Genomic DNA, 26012 nt, shown 5'->3' with positions numbered 1-26012 from the left:
CCAGCGACATATTCAGATCCCCTATCTCCTTGTTGCTGCCCTCACTAGCATGAGGTACTGGAAGCAATCCAGAGATAACCACCCGAGAAGGCCTGCTTTTCAGATTTCTTCCAAACTCGCATTGCAGAACCTCCTTCCTCTTCTTCCTGGCATTGTTTGTACCCACGTTCACAACTGCGTCTGGCTGTTCACCTTCCCTCTTGAGAATGTTCTGAAGTCGGTTTGTGATATCTTGAAACCTGTCTCCAGGAAGGCAACAGACCATCCTCGAGTCTCGCCTGCCGCCACAGAATCTCCAGTCCGCTCCCCGGACAATGCAGTCACCCACCACTATAGCTCTGCCTGACGTCCGTCCCGCCAGTCGAGTCTCATCGCTAGGATTGGAGCCTGTCCGCTGCTCGGACTGGAAGTGTCGTCTGCCCCGACAGCTCCCAAATGGGTGTACCTGTTTTCATTTGGCACAGCCACTGGGGACTCCTGCACTCTACATTTACTCCCCTTTCTCCCAGTCACCCACCTTTGCTCTTCCTGTATCCTTGGCATGACAACCACACTGTAGGTCCTGTCCAGGAAACTCTAATTTTCCCGGATGGCCCTGAGGTCATCCAGCTGCTTCTCCAGGAGCTTCAGGAGCTGAACCTGGACACACTTTCCACAGTTGTAGCAGCCAGAGGCACCAATCCCCACACTCCTTCAACAGTTGCTCCCGCTTCTGACCTTGAAGCTATGTGTTCTAGGCTGGTTCTGCCTTTGTTTAAACCAACCGCTACTGAAAAGAAACACTGAAAAAAACTCCCAAGAGCTTATCTTTCAACCAATCCACGCACTCCTTCATTAGCTGCTCTCGCTTCCGACCTTGAAGCTACTCCTGAAGAGGAGCACTCCTTGAAGCACTCCTGAAGAGGAGCACTCCTTGAAACACTCCTGAAGAGGAGCACTCCTTGAAGCACTCCTGAAGTGCGTTTCTGATCTGTCAGACAGGTGTTTGGGGATTTTTCTTTAGTATAGAGAGAATACTTCTGTCATCAGCTGTGGAGGTCTTCCTTGGCCTGCGATTAGTAAGCTCCCCAATTCATAACAAGAGGAGTTGAGTATAGGAGCAAAGAGTGCCTACTGCAGTTGTACATGGCCCTAGTGAGACCACACCTGGAGTATTGTGTGCAGTTTTGGTCTCCAAATTTGAGGAAGGACATTCTTGCTATTGGGGGAGTGCAGCGTAGGTTCACAAGGTTAATTCCCGGGATGGCGGGACTGTCATATGCTGAGAGAATGGAGTGGTTGGGTTTGTATACTCTGGAGTTTAGAAGAATGAGAGGGGATCTTATTGAAACATCTCAAACATTATGGAAGGCACTCTACTTGGGTTTGAACATGCTAGAGGCAGGAAACATCTTCCTGATGTTGGTGGAGTCCAGAACCAAGGGCCACAGTTTAAGAATAAGGGGTAAGCCATTTACAATGGAGATGAGGAAACACTTTTTCAAAGAGGTGTGAGTCTGTGAAATTTTCGGCGGTGAGGCTGGTTATCTGGATACATTCAAGAGAGAGCTAGATAGGGCTCTTAAAGATAGCGGAGTCAGGGGACATAGGGAGAAGGCAGGAATGGGGTACTGATTGTTGATGATGATCCATTATATCATTGAATGGTGGTGCTGGCTCAAAGGGCTGAATGGCCTACTCCTGCACCTATTGTCTATATTCAGTGCACTCTTTCTTCTTAATGATGGTGCAAACAGTTGATTTTGGTAAGCCTAAGGTTTGGCTGATGTCTCTAACAGTTTTATTCTTGTTTCTCAGTCTCAAAATTGCTTCTTTGCGCAACTCATTGGCGCAACTTTGGTCGTCATGATGATAAACTGCAATAAAAGTTTCCAAAGTTGATGGAAAGACTGGCGGAAAGACTAGGTGCTGAGAGCTCTCTTGTACCTGCATTAAGGGGGCATTTAAACACACCTGAGCAACTACAAACACCTGTGAAGTCATGTGTCCCAAACATTATGATGCCCTGAAATGAGGGGACTATGTATAAACACAGCTGTAATTTCTACATGGGGAAACCAAAATGTATAAAAATACCCTTTAATAAAATCTGACAATGTGCACTTTAACCACATGTGATTTTTTTCTATTACTAATCTCAAATTGTGGAGTACAGAGGCAAATAAATAAATGATGGGTCTTTGTCCCAAACATTATGGAAGGCACTCTACTTGATGTGAACACATCCCCAAAGTAGTGAGGGAACAGAGGCACAGAACAGTGAATATTAAACCTCAGCGTACAGGGACAGGGATGAGCTCTGCAACTTCCACACTGGATACATTCAAAATGTTAATTATGTGCTTTTATTCCCAGTGTGCTACTCTCTCCCCCCAATGTCTCAGGAGATATTTTTGCTCAATCTGTTGGCAATTGTTGAATGAAATGAAATCCATTTATTGGTGGAGGTAAGCTGGGAGTCCCAGCAAGCCCAACTCATTTCCAATTACTTCCACTACACAACCCAACATGTTTTATCTTTTCAAACATTATGGAATCTGCTTCCACCGCTCCTTCAGTCAGTACATTCTTGATCATACAGTTCACTGCAGAATGCTGATTTTGTTGCCTTTGAGCTTTTTTTCCCATTTCCATCAAAAGTTTATTTGGCCTTCTGCCTCCTGAAACATGCTTACTTCTTCCACTGAGATGTTTCAAGTTCTGAACAGTATTTCTAAAATCCTTTTTTGAATATTGCAGTCTGAAAATATATCAACACTTTGCATTTGGAAAATGAATCCCTTCTCATGCAGGGTTTCATCCTAAAACATTGACTATTCCTTTGCCTTCTTGGTTACTGCTTAACATGCTGAGTTTCTCACCTCCAGATTCCAGCATCTGTAGTCTCTCTTGTGTAACCAATAATAAGAAATCTAAATGCTTTTGAAATGATGACACAAAGAATTGGAGTAATTCAGCGGGTCAGGCTGCACCTCTCGAGGTCTGAGATAGGTGATGTGTGGGGTCAGGATTCTTCTTCAGTGTGAAGAAAATTGTTGACCCCAAACATCGCTTATCCATATTCTTTAGAGATACATCCTGACCCGCTAAGTAACACTCGCATTTTGTGTCTTTTTTTATAAACCTGTATCGGCAGTTCCTTGTGTCTACATTTATAAATGATGCAGTGTAATTTTGAAATAAATGCATTTACTGGTGAAATAACAATTTATTCCGGTGGTAGTTTCTTGCGTGGTTAATTGCTGTATGTTCTGACAGGCTTACTGTTCAAGCTGAGTGCCCAATGCATCTGGAGGATTTTCCAATGGATGCACACGCTTGCCCCTTGAAATTTGGAAGCTGTAAGTATTAAGATTAGTACATAATCTGGTTTGTTTGATTTAGAAACTTTTATCATTCCAGTTACATTCCGTTGCCTTCCGTGAATTAAAAACCATCTGAAATTTTGGCAGATAAAAGGAGGAACGACAAAGTCATTCATTCACTGGTGCTTGACAGTGGCTTGGAAGAAGAACATTGAACTTTCTCTTGGTGACAACACCCATACTCACCTGAGGGAGGTTGGGCCAGATGAGCAGCTTAGGCATTCTGGTGACCCTCGACCATGGCTGCACCCACTCGTGCTCTGGCTTTTCCAGGCTTGTGGCTGTGAACATTGTTCCTTCTCCCAGTATGCATTGATAATGTCAGATTTCTTGAGACCTTGCTTGACCTTGCCATTCTATCACCAGAAATCAACAGTACACAAAATGTCATATCGATACCGCAAGGTTTGCAATGTAATTTTAAGTACACGGCATTTCGAATAATTTAATCAAATTTAATTTAATAATTTGATCATAATTTTCATAATCTGAATTTTTTTTTAAATGAGAAAGATCTGAAAATGGACTGTGAACATGCCTGTCATTTAATTAATATTATCACACAAAGTTATAGTCCATCCCAAAGTGTTCTCAGTATAAGGTTTGCTTTTGCATCCCTATAATTAACAGCATTAATATCCAGAACATTTATTGTGCTCCTGATGCTTTTTATTTGCAGCATTTTGATCTCTGCAGCAAATAAGGGTAGTTAAATTTAGAAACAAACAAACTACAGATGCTGTAATTCTGAAATAAACCCAGAAAATAATGGAATACTCAGCAGGGCAGGCACTATCAGTAGAAAGAAATGGTTAATAGACAATATACTGGAATATACTGGCAGTATATTCCAGTATATGGAATATTGAATTGAATACCTTTATTGTCATTCAGACCTTACGGTCTGAACGAAATTTCGTGCCTGCAGTCATACATACAATCATACAATAATAAACAACAATAAACACAAATTAACATCCACCACAGTGTATCCTCCAAGCACCTCCTCACTGTGGTGGAGGTAAAAATCTTAGGGTTACTGTCTCTTCCCTCCTCTTCTCCCTCTGCGATGGTACAAACAGTCCCGCGGCTCACCAAACCCCGCAAACGGGCCGGTTCAAACACCGCGGCCCGGGGTGGTCGAAGCTGCCGCCCTCCAGTCCAGCGGACGCAGCCGCTGGCCCACGGCTGAACCCCAGACTCAGGTCACCGCCGCCAGAACGCAGTCCCAGCCACCGGAGCACCGTTCCAGCCCCGAGCCGGATCGCCCTCACGTGAGTGCCGCTCCTCCCTCGGGCTGGGCCACTCCGACGGGAGCGCCGTTCTCCCTTGGGCTGGGCCACTCCGACGGGAGCACGTTCTCCCTTGGGCTGGGCCACTCCGACGGGAGTGCCGTTCTCCCTCGGGCTGGGCCACTCCGACGGGAGTGCCGTTCCTCCCTCGGGCTGGGCCACTCCGACGGGCCACAGCCCCTCACGGGAGAGTCTCTCAGCCCCTCGCCAGGCCGCTCTCACGAGAGCGCAGTTCCAGCCCCGGGCTGGGCCACCCTCACGGGAGCGAGCCCAGGGCGAGTCCTGTCAGCTGCCTCCAGAGTCCCGAGGTCGCCGGCTCCGCCATTAGGCCTCAGCGTAGACGGAGGCAGAGAAGGGGGATACGACAAAAAGGTCTTGTTGTATCCCTTCGGGGGGATACGACAAAAAGGTCGTATTCCCCCGAAGGGAGAGACAGCAAGCCCCGTTTCACGCCCCCCCCCCCACATAAACACAACCTAAAAACCAAAAACGTAACTAGACAAAACGAAAAAAAACAACACAAAAAAGTAAAAGACAAACGGACTGCAGGCGAGCCGCAGCCGTTCCCAGCGCTATTGCAGGAATGGCCCACTGACCCAACCTGTCCAAGGCACCCTGCATCCTTATAGCATCCTCCTCACAGTTCACACTGACACCCAGCTTTGTGTTATCTGCAAATTTGCTAATGTTACTTTTTCCCCATCATCTAAATAATTGATGTATATTGTAAATAGCTGTGACCCCAGCACCGAGCCTTCCGGTACCCCTGCCTGCCATTCTGAAAGGGACCCGTTAATCTCTACTCTTTGTTTCCTGTCTGCCAACCAATTTTCTATCCATGTCAGTACCCTATACCCAACACCATGTGCTCTAATTTTGCCCACTAATCTCCTATGTGGGTCCTTATCAAAGGTTTTCTGAAAGTCCAGGTACACTGCATCCACTGGCTCTCCCTTGTCCATTTTCCTAATTGCATCCTCAAAAAATTCCAGAAGATTCATTAAGCATGATTTCCCCTTCGTAACGGTGAAGATGATTGATGAGAGTCAATAGACAATAGACAATAGGTGCAGGAGTAGGCCATTCGGCCCTTCCAGCCAGACCCACCATTCACTGTGATGGCTGAGTTGGGCAGTGGATGTTATCTACATGGTATTTAGTAAAACATTTGACTACGTATGGGTGGCACAGTGGCACAGCTGGTAGAGTTTCTACCTCACAGCGCCGGAGAACCGGGATCGATCCTGACTACGGATGCTGTCTGTACAGAGTATACAGAGTATACTCAGATTAAACGCCATTTACCACTTCTCTGCCCATTTCGGTAGATGATCTGTATCCCGTGGTACACCTTGACAACATTCTTCACAGTCTGCGATCGCAGAAATCTCGGTGTCATCTGGAAACTTACTAACCAATTTATATATATCGCAAACATCAGAGATCCCAGCACAGATCCATGTTGACCTTACTTGAACACAGACTTCCAGCCTGAATATTGTCTTTTCACTACAGCTCTCTGTCTTTATCCAAATCCATTCGAGTGTTAATCCCTTGCATCCTAATCTTCTGGATCAGCTAACCATGGGGACTTCATCAAATGCCTTACTAAAATCCACACAGACAATATCTACCACTTTCCCCTCATTGATCACCTTCATCACCTCCTTAAAAATCGAGATCATGTTAGTAACACACGTGGAGGAAGCCATGCTGACTGTCCTTAATTAACCCGTTCTCTTCCGTATGACAGTAAATCCTATCCTGAAGAATCCTCTCCAATAGTTTCCCTATCACTGTCATGAGGCTCTCCGGCCTTTAAAGGAACACCAACAGCTGCTCTCCAATACTCTGGAACCTCGTCTGTGGATGAAGAAGGTGCAAAGATCTTTGTTATCCCTTCTCTTGCCTCTCTCAATAACCTGGGATAAATCCCATCAGATCCTGGGGATTTATCCACCTTGATGCTCTTCTAGAGTCCCGACACTCTCCTTCTTAATCTCAAACAACCCTTACATTTTGGTATTCTCCACACTGATCTCAATATTCTCCATGTCCTTCCCTTTGTGAAAATGGATTCTAATTACTCATTTAGCACCTTGTCTACGTCCCCAGACTCCAAGCACAAATTCCCTTCTTGATCATTGAGCAGTCCTATTTCTCCCAGGTTCTTGTTTTTAATGTAGCGATTAAAAACTTTGGGATTTTCTTTCATCTGACACCTATGCCATTCTGTGACCCATTTTGACCCTTCTAACCGCCTGCTTGAGTTCATTCGTACTCTCTTTATATTCCGCATAGACCTTGTGTACTTTTTGGCCTGGAAGTCAAACTGATTGTCAGACCTAGGGCGGCATAGTGGCGCAGCAGTAGAGTTGTTGCCTTACAGCGCCAGAGACCCAGGTTCGATCCTGACTATGGGTGCAGTCTGTATGGATTTTGTTGGTTCTCCCTGTGACCATGTGGGTTTTCTCTGGGTGCTCCAGGTTCCTCCCACACTCCAAAGACGTACAGGTTTGTTGGTTAATTGGCTTCTGTAAATTGTCCTTATTGTGTATTATAATTCGAGTGTATAGGGTGATCGCTGGTAGACGTGTACTCGGTGGGCCCAAAGGCCTGTTTCCATGCTGTACCTATAAAGTCTGAAATCTAAAACCTGATTTACATTCCAGAAGAAACAGGAGCTGTGCATAAGATGGCTGATAGTGTGGTAAGTATGGTATGGTTTAGTGAGTGGTCTAATTTCTAACCCAGAGGAAAGTATAGAAGATACCTGATGATATGGTGCTGAAAACCTAAGAAAGCTCTTACCTTCATTGGCAGGGCATTGAGTACAAGAACTGGGACTTCTTGTTTCATGGATGACACAGTGGCACCGCTGGTAAAACTGCTTCCACACAACACCAGAGACCCGGGTTCGATGCTATCCTTTGCTGCTTTCTCAATGGAGTTTGCACGTTTTCCCTGTGACCATGTGGGTTTCCTCCATGTGCTCCAGTTTCCTCCCACATCCCAAAGATGTGTGGGTGAGTAGTTAAATAGCCACGATAAAATGCTCCAATTGTATAAGTGACTGTGAGAATTTGCGGGGGGGTGGGGTGGGAGTGTTGATGTGAATATGGGGAGAAGAAAAGTAGGATTAGTTTAAATAGGTGGTTGATGGTTGGCATGGATTTGGTGGACCGAATGATCTGTTTTTGTCCTCTATGACTCTATGACACCACAAAGTGGCCTTTCAGCCTTTGGATTTACTGGGGTTTAGGAACCTAATCCAATCAAGATTAAACTAGTACCCTGTATAGCAGAGGTTGCCAATCCTTTTAGTAGCTTAAATTCAGTTCTGTAAGTTTTCCATATGTCCCAGTCAATGAAAGGTCACCAAATTTGATACCAGCCCAATATAACTGTTCTTTTGTAAGAACATTAACTTCTCACCTCTGTTAGGTCTCCAACTGCCAAATCTAAAAGGGGAAAAGTTTAGGAAACTGGAAATCTGTTTCTCCTCCTTGTCTCTTTTGGCCATGTAGTGGTCTGTTTTTAGGATCTGATTTTCACTTCCTACAATTGGGAAGGCAGTCATTTGCTGTTGTGCAAGAAAGTTGCCTTATGGCAGGCCTTTTTTGACCTGCCCAAAAAAGTCTCAATTTTGACCTGCTCTTCTGAGCACGCTGGAAAGGCACAGTCAAAATGGCACGTTCCTTCTCTAAGAATGTAGATTTGCTTTAAAGATGTCCTGAAGATTTATGTGGCTTTCCCCTTGAGTGAATCGAGGGATGAGGTGTTAGGACCAGAAGAGGACCAGGTTGGTCGTTTCCTGCAATGTTTCCCTTGTTAGAGTCATAAAGAGTTACAGCAAGGAAACAGGTCCTTTGGCCCAGCGTGTCCACATCAACCATAAAGCACCTTTTTACACTAATCCTACATTAATCCCATTTTTTGTTCTCCCCACATCCCCCTCAATTCCCCCAGATTCTACCACTACCGACACTCTAGGTGCAATTTACTGTGGCCATTTAACTTCCTGAACCGTCATCTTTGGGATTTGGGAAGAAAAAAACTGAAGCACCTGGAGGAAACCCATGCGGTCACAGGGAGAACGTGCAAACGCCATACAGGTAGGACCTGAGGTCAGGATTGATCCCGGATCTCTGGCGCTGTGAGTCAAGAGTCAAGTGTGTTTAATTTCATACACACCGGGAATGGAACCATGAAATTCTTACTTGATGCAGCTTTAAAGGCGCCTAAACGCAATAGCACAACAAACAAATATACTACGATCAAAAATTAAGTAAATTAGTAATCAGTAATACTAGGTATCCAGTCCATAAAAATGCAAACCTGAAATACACAATGCAACAAAAACAAAGTCCATTGTAGATTGTTAATGACTACGGTTTTTTGTTAGGGTTGTGCAGTATGATTCAAGAGCCTGATGACTGCTGGAATGAATCTGTGTTGAACTGGAAGTCATGGTTGTCAGGCTCCTGTACTGCTTTCTGAGTGAGATGAGCACTTGGCAAGGATGATCTTTGTTTATATTAGCTGGACCCTTCCATGCTCCAGAAACAAAGTTGAAGCCTTTGCTTCCCCAGATGTTCTCAGCCTTTCTTGAACGAGATCATTGCTAAACCTTCTAATCATGCCTTTCCTATGCAAAGGACTGTTGTTTTCATGGCTATCAATAGACTCCTATGCATATTTTACCAAAGAAGGCATGTGATATTTGGTATAGGAGGCCCATGGTATGCTTGCCTTCATTGAATATAGTCTTGATGTACTGTAGTTATATATGACTTTGGTTAGGCCACATTTTGAAAACTAGATTGCTGTCTGCATGAGAGAGTATTAGCTAGAAAGTGCTAAGACTTGTTGGACAGACTTGTATTGTTTTCTATGGAACACTGGAGGTTGCGGGGAGACCTGATAGAAGGAGATAAAATGATGAGGGGCAGATAGATTAGACAGTCAGCAGCTTTCCCCTGGGATGGAAAAATCAAATACTAGAGGGCATACAGTGCCCTCCATAATGTTTAAGACAGAGACATCATTTATTTATTTGCCTCTGTACTCCACAATTTGAGATTTGTAATAGAATGAAGTGCACATTGACAGATTTTATTAAAGCCCTTTTTTATACATTTTGGTTTCACCATGTAGAAATTACAGCTGTGTTTATACATAGTCCCCCATTTTAGGGCACCATAATGTTTGGGACACATGGCTTCACAGGCATTTGTAATTGCTCAGGTGCGTTTAATTGCCTCCTTAATGCAGGTGCTCTCAGAGAGCTCTCAGCACCGAGTCTTTCCTCCAGTCTTTCCATCTTTGGAAACAATAAGCCATTATGAGACTGAAAAACAAGAATAAAACTGTTAGAGACATCAGCCAAACCATAGGCTTACCAAAATCAACTGTTTGGAACATCATTAAGAAGAAAGAGAGCACTTGTGAGCTTATTAATCGCAAAGGGACTGGCAGACCAAGGAAGACCTCCAGAGCTGATTACAGAAGAATTCTCTCTATTATAAATGTCTTTATTTCTTTATAAATATCGCCAAACACCTGTCCAACAGATCAGAAAGACTCTTCAGGTCAGGCGTGGATTTGTGAATGACCACTGTCCGCAGAAGACTTCATGAACAGAAATACAGAGCCTACATTGCAAGATGCAAACCACTGGTTTGCCGCTAAAATAGGATGGCCGGGTTACAATTTGCCAAGAAGTACTTAAAAGAGCAACCACTGTTCTGGAAAAAGGTCTTGTGGACAGATGAGACGAAGATTAACTTATATCAGAGTGATGGCAAGAGCAAGTATGAAGGAGAGAATGAACTGCCCAAGATCCAAAGCATACCACCTCATCTGTGAAACACGGTGGTGGGGTTGTTATGGCCTGGGCGTGTATGGCTGCTGAAGGTACTGGCTCACTTATCTTCATTGATGATACAACTGTTGATGGTAGTAGCATAATGAATTCTGAAGTGTATAGACACATCCTATCTGCTCAAGTTCAGACAAATGCCTCAAAACTCGTTGGCTGGTGGTTCATTCGACCGAAGACAATGATCCCAAACATATTGCTAAAGCAACAAAGGAGTTTTTCAAAGCTAAAAAATTGTCAATGTCTTGAGTGGCCAAGTCAATCACCTGATCTGAATCCAATTGAGCATGCCTTTTAAATGCTGAAGAGAAAACTGAAGGGTACTAGGACCAAAACAAGCATAAGCTAAAGATGGCTGCAATACAGGCCTGGCAGAGCATCACCAGAGAAGATACCCAGCAACTGGTGATGTCCATGAATCGCAGACTTCAAACAGTCATTGCATGCAAAGGATATGCAACAAAATACTAAACAAGACTACTTTCATTTACATTACATTGCTGTGTCCGAAACATTATGGTGCCCTGAAATGGGGGAACTATGTATAAACACTGCTGTAATTTCTACAAGGTTGAAACCAAAATGTATAAAAATGGCCTTTATTAAAATCTGACAATGTGCACTTTAACCACATGTGATTTTGGAGTACAGATGCAAATAAAAAATGATGGGTCTTTGCCCCAAACATTATGCAGGGTCCTGTAGCTTTAAGTTGAGAGTGAGAAAGTTTAAAGTTACTGAGTAAGTATTTTTACACAAATGGTGGTGAGTGCCGGAAGTGTACAGATACGAAAGTGGCATTTGAGAGAGTTTTGGATAGGCACATGGATATGCAGGGAATGGTGGGACATGTATTATGTACGTGCATATAAGAATTGGTCTTGGCATCATGTCTGACACAGACACTGTTGGCTGAAGGACTTGTTCCTGTGCTGTACTGTTTTATGTCCTATTGGAAATTGATATCATTACTTTGTAAGACTGACTGCAAATTATGGATTCTGGACATGTTGGACTTTATAATAACATGCCTGCAGTTTGGTATGTACTTAATTCTCTCATATAAATATTTCAATATATGAGAAATCTAAAAATAAATCACTTTCTTTAATTGGCTGATTTCTTAGCGTGGGATCCCAAAAAGAATCTGAAGGCAGTAAGGTGTGGTCTGATAGAAAGTATCATTACTGTTAGGTCTTTCTTCCTCACTTCCTTCTCCTTCTTGTCCATCTCTTGCTGGGCATCGAGGATAAGGTCTGTGACCTTGACTTGACCTGTCTACATTATGTAACATACATCTGATGACAGTACAGTTTTAGGACATCTATGGGCCAAGTGACCCAGACAATGGGATTCAGCTTTGACTATCCTACTGAAACTCTTCTTCTACTGCTTCTTCTTCTTCTTCTTTCGTGTGGCGTGCACTGCCTAAAGTTCTTGGACAAGATCTATTTGATCTTCCGTTTGTGCACGTTGAGTTGATTGCATTAGTCGAAACAGGGTGGACCACGTGAAGGTTGCAATCTTCCACCCCACTGAAACTCTCCACTGTATTCTACATTATTTCATGGGGTCAGTTATACTCTGCCTTCGGAATAATAATTCAGTCTGGTTGAGGAGCTGAGGATAGGAGGAATAGCTCTCGCCCTCAAGAGTCCCATACCCACCTGTATGTAAAATGCTGAGAGCGCAGTGAATGATAACAGAATTAACTTGTCACAGGAGGTCCATGCGTATATGACATTGTCGGTATTTGGATGTTCAGGAAGTGCTCGCATTTTGTGTTTCCAGTGGAGCCCAGAGTGTCACTTGGATGCACTCATCACTTCCTGAACCTTCAGGAAGCCCTTGATCCTCCTGTTGAAGGTAGTGATGTTCCTACTCTTTTTGGAGAGAGAATCTCTGATACACTGTGATGTTAAATGTGGCTGATAACCCAGCCCATTCTGGAATAGTTGGATTTAAGAAGTTCAAAGTGATGATGACATTCCTCTTTAAAAACATTTCAGTCCAGGGAACCATCTTTAGAAAGTAATGTGTCATTGTTATGACTGGTTTTGGAAGCAGCCATCATCTCTGGAGAGGGATTGAAGTCAGGATCCTGGTTCTTGTTCGACTGTGGAAGAAATTTTCCTGATCAGCGCCCTTCCTATCCTCTACCTCCGGGAGAGGAAATGCAATATTAATTGGGATCATATCTGCTACAACCCCAGATATGAGTGCTTAACCCCCATGCTGATCTGGATTCCAGCCAGCAGCATTCTAAATGTCTGAACCCACTGTGATTCTGGATACACTGATCTGTCTTGGCATAGCGGTCAGTGGCATAGAGCATTTCACTTCATTGCATGTGCAATTATTTTCAGATGTATGAGAAAGCTACTTGCAAATGTCTGAAGAGATAACAATATGTCACAGTGAACCAAATGTCAATTGTTTTAGATTTATCCTATGAATCACAACAAAAAGAGAACAAAAACACACTTGTTGTCTGTATCTTTGTGTAGTCTGAAATAGAAATGAAGATTGAGTTTGATAGCTATATTTTCAGGGCAAAATGGTTTAAATATGTATTGGAAATCACCAAGCTGTTACTATTGTAATATAATTTATGCTTCTCATATTATTTTGAAAGAGTTTGTCAACTTCCCATCACTGACATCTCCTGTGTCGGATTTAGAACTATTTGATGGCAGCGGAATTGGAATGATGCAGTTTTATAATTACTGTCGTCACCAATGATCCATCACGCAGAGAAGTTCATAAATATTCTCAGTGTAACAGCTCACTGAGGCGGTGTGCAGCCATCTGATTATAAAACTACAGTTCACAAAAATGCTTTTTATTTACGAGACGTGCTTCTTGTGCATAAGAAGCAGCATGAGCTGACGTGTACAAGAGAATAAATCACTCTGCTGCTCAACATAACACAAACGGTAGTCACTTCTCATTTTTCTCCAGATAGCTGTGCTAATACATTTTCACTTTAGAAAATTATTCCATCAGTTTCCTTATCTGCAAACGTCTGACAGTCCATCTATTTTGCACTTCTTAGGAAGTACCTAGTTTTTTTTCCAATGTATGTCTACATCTTAGGCTATGTTTCTATCCGAACCATCGTGAAAATCTTAGCATTCTTCCGCATATACTTTGCAAAAGGGTGATCGGCGACTGCAAAATTCTGAGTTTTGCCTGATTAACGCATGTATCCAGTTGCGTGCTGGCTATGCAGACGTGTACGTTCGCTCCAACAGGCAGCTCAGATGTGTGTGTCCTCCCAATTAACATTAATGCCCCAGATGTTTTCAGCTTTCCTCAAGTGTCCCAGAGGGCATCGGCCATGATGTTACCTAACGTAAAATGATTTTTGGATTTGCTCAATCTTCTGAGCTTCCAGACTTTCAACTGGCTAACTTGCAAAGTAAAGAAGCTGAATCATCAGTAACATATCCTTGCTTTACAAGAATTACCTTTGCTGTTTCAATTCCACTTAAGATTAAATTCCCTGAACTTCAGTCCTGCCAGGCCACACACCTGAAATGTAAATTTGGAAATCATAAAATGGCAGGTTTTTTTTTTAGAGACATGGATATATTGTTTGTGGTTGCTCTGAAATTGGACCTGGTGACACTTCCCAGCATTTACTGTTTTCATTTAATGTTTACAGCATCTGCAAACATTAGCATTTTATTCTTGTGCAGTTAAGAAATTAATTTGAAATCTATTAAAACGAGTTTTACTCTGCTCTCACTCTGCTGTGCCAGACACCAGTGCTTTATTGCTGAGGCAGAGTGACAAATGGATATAAATAGATACAAAATTTGGATGCGTGAACAATTTCACAAAAAAAAAGAAAAAAGAAGGTAGCAAAAGTTATGTTAGAAATGTTCCCATGCTGCTGCAGGAACTCCAACAAGAGACCTGTTGAACCTCCAAGAAATCTGCTTCTACAGGTAGAAGTGCAGGAGACCCAGAGAACCTTTGAGAAATATCAGGACTGGAGAGTTTATTTTGGAGAATATTGAGCAGTAAATACCTTTCACTAATTTTCTTTAAATATCTTTGCATTCCCATCCCTTAATATTGTTATTACGCCATTTAGAGGGGAAAATATTTCAAGGCTCTATTGTCAAAGCTCTAATCAAAACTGCAGATGTAGTACCTGTTGATTTATTTTCTAATGATTTTAATGCAAGCAGTGTCCTCATGGATTGGTCTTTCTGATCATGCCTGATCATATTTCTTAGGCAAATGGAAGTGCAGCAGAGCTGGATAATCCTTGAGGAAAGAATATCAGCACCGTTAAATCATAAATAACTGTATGAACCCACCATAGCTGTCTTTTAATGCAATTGCAATGAGAGCTATTTCTGGAGCATTGTTTCTATTTTTAATCTGAACATTGTAATGATGCCCCTTAATTTAGAGAGTGTTTAGAAACCCTATGAGGCATTGACTCACTTTTATTGAGAATCAGGCACTGATTGCCAGCAGTTTTATTGAAGGAAGAAAAATGTCTGCTTTCTGCTTTTGTTTCTCCTGGTGGACTCTATGTACTCTGGGGATGAGTAGTGCTTAAGCCAAAGACAATAATCTCTGTACTCACAATTCAAACTACCTTTATTGCATTTGCAGATGCATATACCCGTTTTGAGGTGAATTACAATTGGACTTATGGACCAGCAAAATCCGTGGAGGTTGCAGAAGATGGTTCTCGCCTGAATCAGTATGACCTACTCGGACAAACTGTGGGTGAAGAACTTATCAGGTCCAGTACAGGTTTGTAAATAGAATTGTAGAAAAATAGTACTGACATTCACAAAATATTTTCCTTGAAAAGTCATGTAAATTATCGTATTAAACATCGGAACATGTTTAGGAACTTCAGTTATCATTTGGGAAATGCATGTTTTACTGGGAATTGCGAGTTATTTTGATTTTGGAATAAATGTTGTTTTCTGGCAGAGTCTGTTTCTGTCAGAATTCCAGATTTCTGGGGATTTGTTTCTAAATTCAATACACAAACACTTTTTCCACTCACCCCTCTCTTCATTGTCATATCACATCAGGATATCATCTCCTCTAACATGTTAGAATCCCACAGACATCTCACCAGCTCCCGGTCGTATAGAGTCTACATCATTCCGATGGTCTCCTGTTTGCCCTGTTGCACCATATTTTGTTTAGAAAGTTATTGATAATGAAGTAGCCATCATGTAGCCTGCTAGATTAATCTGCTCCCACCCCATCCACTCCCGACAGAATAGTAGGATGGCATTGTTCCAAAAACCTTTTGATGCACCTGCGGTTCAGGCCCCAACATGTATTACTCAAGGAAAACCACAATAATTAACCAACATTGTACTAAAGGTTATACTGTATTGTGTAACCTCTATTAACCATGTTACTTGGGCAGCTAGAAATACTGTTCCCAATGCTTCCAAAGCAGCGTAGGTCTCCTGAAACCAAGGGGACTGGACTGATTTTTATATTAGAATTTTAAAGATTAAATATAGATAAAGATAAATACTTTATTTATCATGGATCGAGATACAGGTACACAGTTCAGTACAGGTACCACTATACATAAGACTCTCAAGTATGATCGGTGTGGACTCGGTGGGCCGATGGGCCTGTTTCTGTGCTATATCTATAAACGATTCAAGTAATTCAAGTAAGAATTTCATTGTTCCATCATTGTGTTTGATCTACGAGAACATAATAACATTTGTGTCTCTTTTTATATTTGTAATTATTGGGGGAAAATAAATATTATGTTTTAAATATATTAATTTCTATGAACTTTCACATTATATCAGAAAGACAAATACATTTCACAATAAATTGATGTCCATTACAAGTTCCCACTGCCTGATTCTAGAAAGTTTGGATTTCTGAAATGAAAAGATGATAAAGTATAAAGGTTAGGAGAAATTATGCAAGCATTAATTTTGTTTTTTGGAGTCTGGAAAAGGACGCTTATTTCTGCATTCACCAAATTTACATGAAACGCTGCTCTTTACCTGGACTAACTGTAGGTATGGGTTAGATGTACAATATACATCTATGTACCGCAAACTCAGCCTCATTCACACCTAAATTGGTAGCTGCTACATTATGAATGCCGAAGGCCTCTTTTCAATGGGCTTGCCACCTGATTCATTGCTTCAATTCTGGTTATTTACAAATCAGAGAATATTCACTTACATTTTAAAGGATACCCAGATAACAATTAGTAAATAGCAATAACAAGCGGAGTGCAAGACACTGATTTATAATTTGTACATGATTTTGAGTAGGTATTTAGTATTATCATGGTGTTTGGCAGTGTTTTGGAATACAGGATATGTCATTTGGAACTGATCTGTTTAGAGAGTTTTTGGAGTTCTCAAAAAAGCTACAGGAAATTAAATTGAAATGTGATGCTACAGTAATTATTTGCTCATTTGATGAACAAGTATAAATGCAGCAGATTTGTTTAAATTAACATTAATGTTTGAATCCAGTTGGGTGTCTACTCTCAATTTAGTCTGATTGAAAGCAACTAAAAATCTATTTAAAGCTACATTTATTCAACGGTACAAGTATTGGCCTGATTTTTGCAGATGTGATGACTTGAAACTATATGGCTTTGGCGAGTTGGATTAAAGAAAATCCCAAGGCTTTTTATACCTACATTAAAACTAAGAAGGTAACCAGGGAGAAGGTATGTCTGCTCAAGGAGAAAGGAGAGAATTTGTGCTTGGATTCAGAGGATGTAGACGAGGTAATAAATGAGCACTTAATGCGTCTGTTTTTTACCAAGGAGAAGGATGCGGAGTACAGTAAGATCAGTGTGGAGAATACTAATATGCAAGGGTAGTTTGAGATTAAGAAGGAGGAGGGGTTGGGGACTTTAAAGAGCATTAAGGTAAACAAATCTCCAGATGGGATCTATCCCAGGTTATTGGGACAGGGCAAATAGGAGATTGTGGGAGCTTTGATGAAGATCTTTGTGTCTTCTCTAGCTATACATGAGGTCCTAGAGAACTAGCTAATTTTGTTCCATTGTTAAAGAAGGGAAGTAGGATAATTCAGGTAAGGATAGGCTGTTGAGGCTCCTGTAAGAGATGGAAAAACTATTGGAAATGATTCTTCTGGATAGGTATTAGCCCTATTTGGAGGGAGTGAGTTAATTAGGGACTGTCAGCATGACTTTGTACACAACAGGTAGTGTCTCACTAACTTGATAGAGGTGGCAAAGGTGATTGATGAGGATAGGAAGATGAATGTTGTCCACATGGACTTTAGTAAGACATTTCATAAGGTGCCCCACGGCAGGATGATCCAGAAGATTAAGATGCACAAGATTAACAATGACTTGGCCATATGTATTCAGAACTAGTTTAACCATATAACCATATAACAATTACAGCATGGAAACAGGCCATCTCGGCCCTACAAGTCCGCGCCGAACAATTTTTTTCCCTTAGTCCCACCTGCCTGCACTCATACCATAACCCTCCATTCCCTTCTCATCCATATGCCTATCCAATTTATTCTTAAATGATACCAACGAACCTGCCGCCACCACTTCCACTGGAAGCTCATTCCACACCGCTACCACTCTCTGAGTAAAGAAGTTCCCCCTCATGTTACCCCTAAACTTCTGTCCCTTAATTCTGAAATCATGTCCTCTTGTTTGAATCTTCCCTATTCTCAAAGGGAAAAGCTTGATCACATCAACTCTGTCTATCCCTCTCATCATTTTAAAGACCTCTATCAAGTCCCCCCTTAACCTTCTGCGCTCCAGAGAATAAAGACCTAACTTATTCAACCTATCTCTGTAACTTAGTTGTTGAAACCCAGGCAACATTCTAGTAAATATCCTCTGTACTCTCTCTATTTTGTTGACATCCTTCCTATAATTGGGCGACCAAAATTGTACACCATACTCCAGATTTGGTCTCACCAATGCCTTGTACAATTTTAACATTACATCCCAGCTTCTATACTCAATGCTCTGATTTATAAAGGCTAGCATACCAAAAGCTTTCTTTACCGCCCTATCTATATGAGATTCCACCTTCAAGGAACTATGCACGGTTATTCCCAGATCCCTCTGTTCAACTGTATTCTTCAATTCCCTACCATTTATCATCCTTACTCACAGAAGAGAAGGGTGTGGTGGAAGATCAATATTCAGGCTGGAGGTCTGTGACCAGCGGAGCTCCGCCGGGATCTGTGCTGGGGTCTCTGCTGTTTGTGATTGCAGATGACACCAAGATTACTGAGATCGTAGATTGTGAGAAAGGCCATCAAAGTATATAGCGGAAATGGGTGGAGAAATGGCAAATAGAGTTTAATCCGAGCAAGTGTGAGATGTTGAACTTTGTGAGGTTTAATATAAGAGAAAAATATACAATCAATGACATGACCTTTAACAACATTGATGTACAGAAGGATTTTGGTATCCAAGTCCATAACTCCCTGAAAGTGGCAACATGAGCAGTGGTAAAGAGCAGAGTGACATATTGTATGCTACGTTGGTCAGGGCATTGAACATAAGGGTCAGGAAGTCATGATGCAGCTTTATTGGACTTTGGTTTGGCTGTATTTGGAGTACTGTGTGCAGTTCTGGTTGTCATAGCTGGGCAGATGTGAAGGTTTTGGAAAGGGTGCAGAGGAGGTTTACCATAATAGTTTATTGACATTTGCAGTAGGGTGTATTAGCTACAGATAGAGTTTGGACAGACCTTGTGTGTTTTTTCTGGAATGCCAGAGGTTACAAAGAGTCCTGATAGAAGAGATATTATGAGAGGCATAAATAGGGTAGACAGTCAGAATCTTTTTCCCATGATAAAAAAATCAAATACTAGAGGGCGTAGTTTTAAGGTGAGTTTAAAGGAGACATGGAGGGCAGGTTTTTTTACATAAATGTGTGACTGGAATGCACTGCCAGGGGTGGTGGTAGAGTCAGATACAATACTGACATTTAGACTTGCATAGGCCTATGGACAAGGGGGGAATGGAGGAATATAGACTATGCACAGTTCGATCAGAGTTGGTCTTGGCATCATGTTCAGCAAAGCTATCATGATGAGGCATGTTAAAATGCCACCACAGTTGTAAAGAGATAGGGTACAAGTGGGGGAACATGCCATTTTTGTCTTTGATGTTGTTTTCTGTTATGCACAAGATCCAAAGTTCTGTTATGTATTTAATTCTCTCAAATGAATATGTCAACTTATGAGGAATTTTAAAATAGATCACAATCTTTCTGTGTCTGAAGAAGGGTTTCGGCCCGAAACGTTGCCTATTTCCTTCGCTCCATAGATGCTGCTGCACCCGCTGAGTTTCTCCAGCTTTTTTGTGTACCCACAATCTTTCATTGGCTGATTTCCTAGAATGGGGTCTCAGTGAATCTGAAGGCAGTAAGATGTGGTCTGACAGGAATTATAATCACTATTAGGTCTTTCTTCCTTACTTTGTGCTCCTTATCGCTCTTGCTGAGAAGGTCTGTGACCTTCAGCTGTCTACATTATATAACATAGAAGATAGACACAAAATGTTGGAGTATCTCAGCGAAACAGGCAGCATCTCTGGAGAGAAGGAATGGGTGATGTTTCGGGTTGAGGCCCTTCTTCATACTGAGAGTCAGAAGAGAGCGAGACATAGAGACATGGAAGGGTAAGGTGTGAAAACACAGATCAAAGGGGACGGATGACAGTACAGTGTTGGGTAATCTGTGTTGGGTATTGAGGGCCAAGGGATCCAGACAATGGAATTCAGTTTTGACTACCCTACAAAACTCTCCGCTGCATTCTATACGATTTCATGGGGACAAATATAATGATGTTCTACCTGAGGAATGAGATTCAAGTCTGGTTTGAGGAGCTTCGAATAGGACCATCAAGACTCCCATTACCCATAATTACCCATCACAGTAAAATACCACGAGCACAGTGGACTTGGCACAGGACGTTCATGCACATATGATATTGCAATTATATGGATGTTCAGAAAATGATAGCATTTGTGTTTCAAGTGGAGCTTAAAGTGCCACTTGGATGCACTCATCACTCCCTGAACCTTCAAGAAGCCTATGTTCCTGTTGATGGTAGTGATGTTCTTACGCTTTTGGGAACGAGCATCTCTGATACACTGTGATATTAAATGTGGCTAATAACCCAGCCCATTCCTGATGGTCTGGATCTAAGAAGTTCAAAGTGATGATGGCATTCATTACAAACATTGCAGCCCAGACACTGTCTTCAGAAAGTGACATGTCATTGTTATGGCAGGTTTTGAAAGCAGCTGTCGGCTCTGGAGAGGAATTGGACTCATGAGCCTGACTCTTGGTCAACTCCATGGAAGAGATCCTCTTGATCATAGCGCTACCCATTCTCTGCTTTAATCTACGTTACAAGGAGAGCCTTACCACCAGCCTCTATCTTATATCTGGTTATACTGAAGTGCTCCAGGGGTAATGATAAAGTCTCAAATGTTCATGGTTGGTAAAGGATGGATTCTTTTTTTTTCTGTTCAGAAAAACTAATTTATCTGCTCCAAAAGTCTTATTGACTAAGCTAGAATTTGGCAACAAATATCCAGTGAACAATTGCAACTGGTGTAAGGATCTGCTTTCTCATGTGTGGCCCACCCTGGTACTGTTTAATTGGTGTGAATTGAATCTGTTTTGCAGGGTAGGTGTCAGTTAGGTTTGGCAAATGGATTGACAAAATCTCTGCACCCAGCACACACAGGACTCAATGAATAAAGGTCATGCGTGACTTGTGGCACTGCGACATCCCAGTTGCATTTGCTGATTGATTTTATGCCCCTGAATAAAAATAGGTGCATCATGATTAAATGTCTAGGATAATATCTCTGTGTGCACTTCTGCTTGTAAAGATCTGGAGGTCTCTAGTAAAATTGATATACGGTAACTTGTCATTATAAATATTTGTAATTTAGCAAGTTTAATCAAATGTCCTTGAAAACCTTTACATTTCTCTGCTATAAACTAAGAGCATAAATTCCAATTAAATGATTTTATATCCACATATCTCACAGGGTACGTGTTTTTAATAATTGGTTTTGTTACATTTACTGAAGTATGAATCTCTTCACTCTGAATGCAACAGCCAAAAGAAAAACAAAATTAATCAACTCAATCTTTCTCACTGGTCATTTCAGGTTAAACAAGGTAGAATAAGTTTGTAATTTGTACTTGTAGTATGTAGCATTTGTCATGTATTTCGTATTGTAAATTAACGGAATAAAACATGAGGTATAGAACTGATCTAATTTAACATTGCAAACCCACTCTTGATTTGCTTTTCATTTCAGGCGAATATAAAGTCATGACAACATATTTCCATCTGAAAAGAAAAATCGGATACTTTGTGATCCAGACCTACCTGCCATGCATCATGACTGTCATACTCTCACAAGTGTCATTCTGGTTGAACAGAGAGTCAGTGCCTGCAAGGACTGTCTTTGGTAAGTAAGGTCTTACAATCAGGCAAGAGCCTGTACAATCTGTGTGCAATGTACAGAGCCTGGTCAGTACAATCACCTTCAGCAACAGAGTGGTTCCACCAAGATGCAGTACAGAACACTGCAGCAAACTGTACAACCCCTCCTCCTTCTGTTGTGGGGTACACAGACTGGCTCCCCCCCAACCCCCCCCCCCCCCCCCTTCCCAATCTTTTTACACATCCCCAATCCTTTTCCACTCGTCACTTTAATTTCATATACTTTGTTTTTTTATGACTATTGGCAGATCAATTTCCCTCCTGGGATAAATAAAGTTCGATCGTATTGTATCAGTGGAGCGCTTTTCTAATCTGTGAAATGCCTCACTGAACTAATTGTAGTAAATGTTTCTTTATTTGCATTAGTATGTGTATTTGCAAGTGACACAGCACTTTAAAACCGGGACTTGGTGACATGCAGAACACATTGAATTTGAAGAGTTATATTTGTACATTTGTTTGAGATTGATGATGATTATTTTATATATTGCATTTCGATGTTTAAAAAAAAATTGGACGAAGGCAAATCAACAAACGTTCATTAAAATGTAACATTTATTTAGTGGACTGCAGAAGCGATAAGGTTTGTTCATCATGGAGAAATTAGGCTGACACCACAATGTAAGATCATTCATGGACAGTTATTTCAATAAGAGGGCAATAGTATCAATTTAGAAAATGACTTAACCTATGCATTTGGTTGGGATGTAGTCATAGTGTGTAATATTATTGAAAATAATAGGTCAAAATCTATGTTTTAGGACTCAAATTAATTTATGATGAGTAGACCAGTTATAGGGACTGAATTATTTTTCTCTTATACCATTTATTGATGTCATATAGTGATATGTTACTATCTAATTGTGATCAAACTATGAATCAATGCTTAAATTACGGGACACTTTAGTCAGGAACAAATAAAATACATTATCTGATTGGTCGTGGGCGAGAGAAGGCTTCTAGATTTATCACATGAGTTCACTAATATAAGTTAATTTTTAAAAATAAATCTATCTGTTCTTATACATAGATTTTAGTGACTGAAAAATATAGGGAATTAGTATTTTGCCAAAGTTGATGCTGTTGAATAGTTCTGTAAGGGAAAATTGAATGATTTTCAACAATTGGGATATCTTTAGAATAAATTTGAAGCAGTTTAAACATAATTAACAGTCACCTCACCAGTTGTTTGCCTCTGCGAAGATCTGATTAAAATCTGTCAATTCTAAAACATTTTGACCTAGAAATCAATCTGCGATATTAAATACTAAAGGATCATTGCATAGCATGTCAACTGCTTTTGATTCTTTACTCCATATTGCAACATTCAATCACATCCAAGCATAAGCAATCAAGTATCAACACATAGGTCCAGGACTGGGGCTGGGTCTATGGAAATCGGGTGGGGGAGGTGGGCATGCAGTCAGGCACCGGATCAGGACTTGGAGCCAGATGGGAGGTGCCCGAGGAGCATGGCTCTGATAACAGGGTGATTGCAGTTAGGATAGTGGCACAATGGAGGGGGATGCCCAGAGGAGACTGTGCAAGATTTAAGGAAATTATCTCAGGCAAGTTTTCAGCACTGGATTGAGGAGTGGTCCCTTTCAGGAAGCACTTTTGGAAAGGGAACACAACTCTCATGACTCGTATTCTGGCAATGATCTGCTGCCGTTGATCCTCAGAACAGTGATCAACTGTATCTCAGTACTCATGACATTAATAAACCTAAACCTAATTTCTCAGGTAACATCCCAGCATCATCTTATATGTAGCTGATCTCTTGGTAAGACTTTATTGCGATGGTGGATCTTAACTGCAGACATCTACTCAAATGTCCCGAGTGATGTGAATTCAACCTGAAATGGCAAAATCACATTTGCTTCCAGAAACAATTGGTTTCCATAGTTCCAATACAGTAAAAAACGCCAGCTAACTGAATTCCTTAGCCTTGTCACAGATGAAAATTTCAGTAATCTAACTAGGGTATAATATTGTTCTCCACTACACTCCTAAAAAATGGCCTATGATTTCTTTATGGTACCTTTATATGAATTTCAAAGGAAATGTAATGTGATGACTGCAGGTTTTATTTTGCGATGAGTGGCGTATAGCCGTTGTTAGATGGGTGACTGAATGAAGAAATAATGGAACTTCTTTAGGAAGTTTTGATTTGATTATCTGTTATATATATATATGTATCGATGTGTAACGCTAGCAAAGAGGAGAGCAAAGAGGATATATCTGACTGGATCTTCTGCTGAATGGTGTTGGTTGAATGATGAATGTCAGACAGGACAGTAGGAGGACTCTGCACTGTTGGAAAGTCGAAACGACAATAAACCGAAAGAGTCCGAAGACGAAACATCTACTAACCGAAAGGATGGGATGCCATTAATGCAAACTAACCAAAAGGGCGGGACGCCTAAAACCCAAGGAACCGAAAAGCTGCATCGCCTAAAAGCAAACTTACCAAATGGCCGCTCTGTCGAAACGCCACCTACCCGAAAGGCGGCGTCGCCTGCAGGCCAAAGGACCGACTGCCGCTCAACAGAAACGTCCAATAACGGACTTGACGTTGCCGGCGGGCGGGACTTGTCAGCTATTGGTCCAGACACCCGCGTCCAATCGCTGACAAGTCCCGCCCCTGGCAATGTCATGTCCGTTTCTGTTGAACGGCAGTTGGTCCTTTGGCCTCTAGGCGACGCCGCCTTTCGGGTAGGTGGCATTTCGACAGAGCGGCCATTCGGTAAGTTTGATTTTAGGCGACGCAGCTTTTCGGTTCCTTGGGATTTAGGCGTCCCGCCCTTTCGGTTAGTTTGCATTTAGGCGTCCCATCCTTTCGGTGAGTAGGAGTTTCGTCTTCGGACTCTTTCGGTTTATTGTTGTTTCGGCCTCGTTTCCATTCCATTCTTTGGCTTTGACTTCTTTGCTTCGGCCTCTTGTCTGTCGGCGTCACGTCCGGGTACCGTTTATCACACCTCAACGTAATGATTTTAGTAAGATCTTAGTGAATAAATATTTAGAGATATGGGCAATAATTTAAACAATATGTCTGCCCGATTCCTCTGGAACATATACCGTGTGCAGTTATTGTAGACATTGATCTTTGACAATGTCAACTCTCTGTGGGATATCAAGAATGGATATCTGTGAATCAGAATTAAGAAACAATAAATCAATGGATCTGCATAATGTTGAAAGCTTGCCTCAGATAAGAATGTGCTTTGGCTCCATCAACATTACAGGTTCAACTACGATTCCTTTGCTTGTCAATATCTTTCTGAACACCTGCTAAACATGTTGCAATACACAAAGAAGAGGATGTGACATTCAATTAAGATATTTTTAGTAAAAATAGCACGTTATAAAATAATTGAATACGATCAAATGTTGATGTTGGAGACATTCTATATTTGAAAGCAAGTAATTTGTTTAGATATCATCAAATCCGAGACTATGTGAAAACATATACACAAGACTGTCACTTTATGGGTCCAGATATACTAGATGAATGCATGAATAGACAGGTTGATACAAGCAAGTTAATATCCTACATTTACAATACTCTTTTAATTGCACACATCCCATCCTCTGAGGCATAGGTGAGCATGGGAAGACGAATTGGGTTTATTAATTTCAAAAGATAGCTGGGAGGAAAGCCTTCTATACATACACTACTGCTCTCTCAATGTTCAGCACTCTCTGATACAATTTAAAATATTGCACAGACTCTATTACTCAAAGTCCAAATTGAACAAGATCTTCCCAAATGTCTCCTCCAAGAAGCGACTATAACCCATTCCTTCTCCTCCTGTATAAAATTACAAAACTTCTGGAGGGGAATATTTGATATCTTCTCCAAAATACTTAAAATTAAATTGGAACGAGATATAAAACTGATCACTTTAGGTATGTCAAAGACGTTTCCTCAATTACGGCCTAATAACGGCGAAAA

At 41.4% G+C, this 26012-nt stretch overlaps 1 protein-coding gene across 2 annotated transcripts in view; it reads left to right on the top strand.

Moving 5' to 3' along the window:
- The window catches only part of gabra2 (gamma-aminobutyric acid type A receptor subunit alpha2), a 197428-nt gene that overhangs the window by 145273 nt on the left and 26143 nt on the right, over positions 1-26012 (top strand). For both annotated transcript variants that reach the window (XM_033028049.1, XM_033028039.1), the window contains exons 6-8: positions 3259-3341; positions 15174-15317; positions 21870-22022. In XM_033028049.1, the coding sequence (XP_032883940.1) occupies positions 3259-3341; positions 15174-15317; positions 21870-22022 (380 nt within the window). The remainder of the gene's footprint in view (positions 1-3258; positions 3342-15173; positions 15318-21869; positions 22023-26012) is intronic.

The sequence above is a fragment of the Amblyraja radiata genome, chromosome 1, assembly GCF_010909765.2.
Source record: "Amblyraja radiata isolate CabotCenter1 chromosome 1, sAmbRad1.1.pri, whole genome shotgun sequence".
Taxonomy (NCBI): Eukaryota; Metazoa; Chordata; class Chondrichthyes; order Rajiformes; family Rajidae; genus Amblyraja; species Amblyraja radiata.
This window is presented reverse-complemented; position numbering and strand designations above follow the sequence as displayed.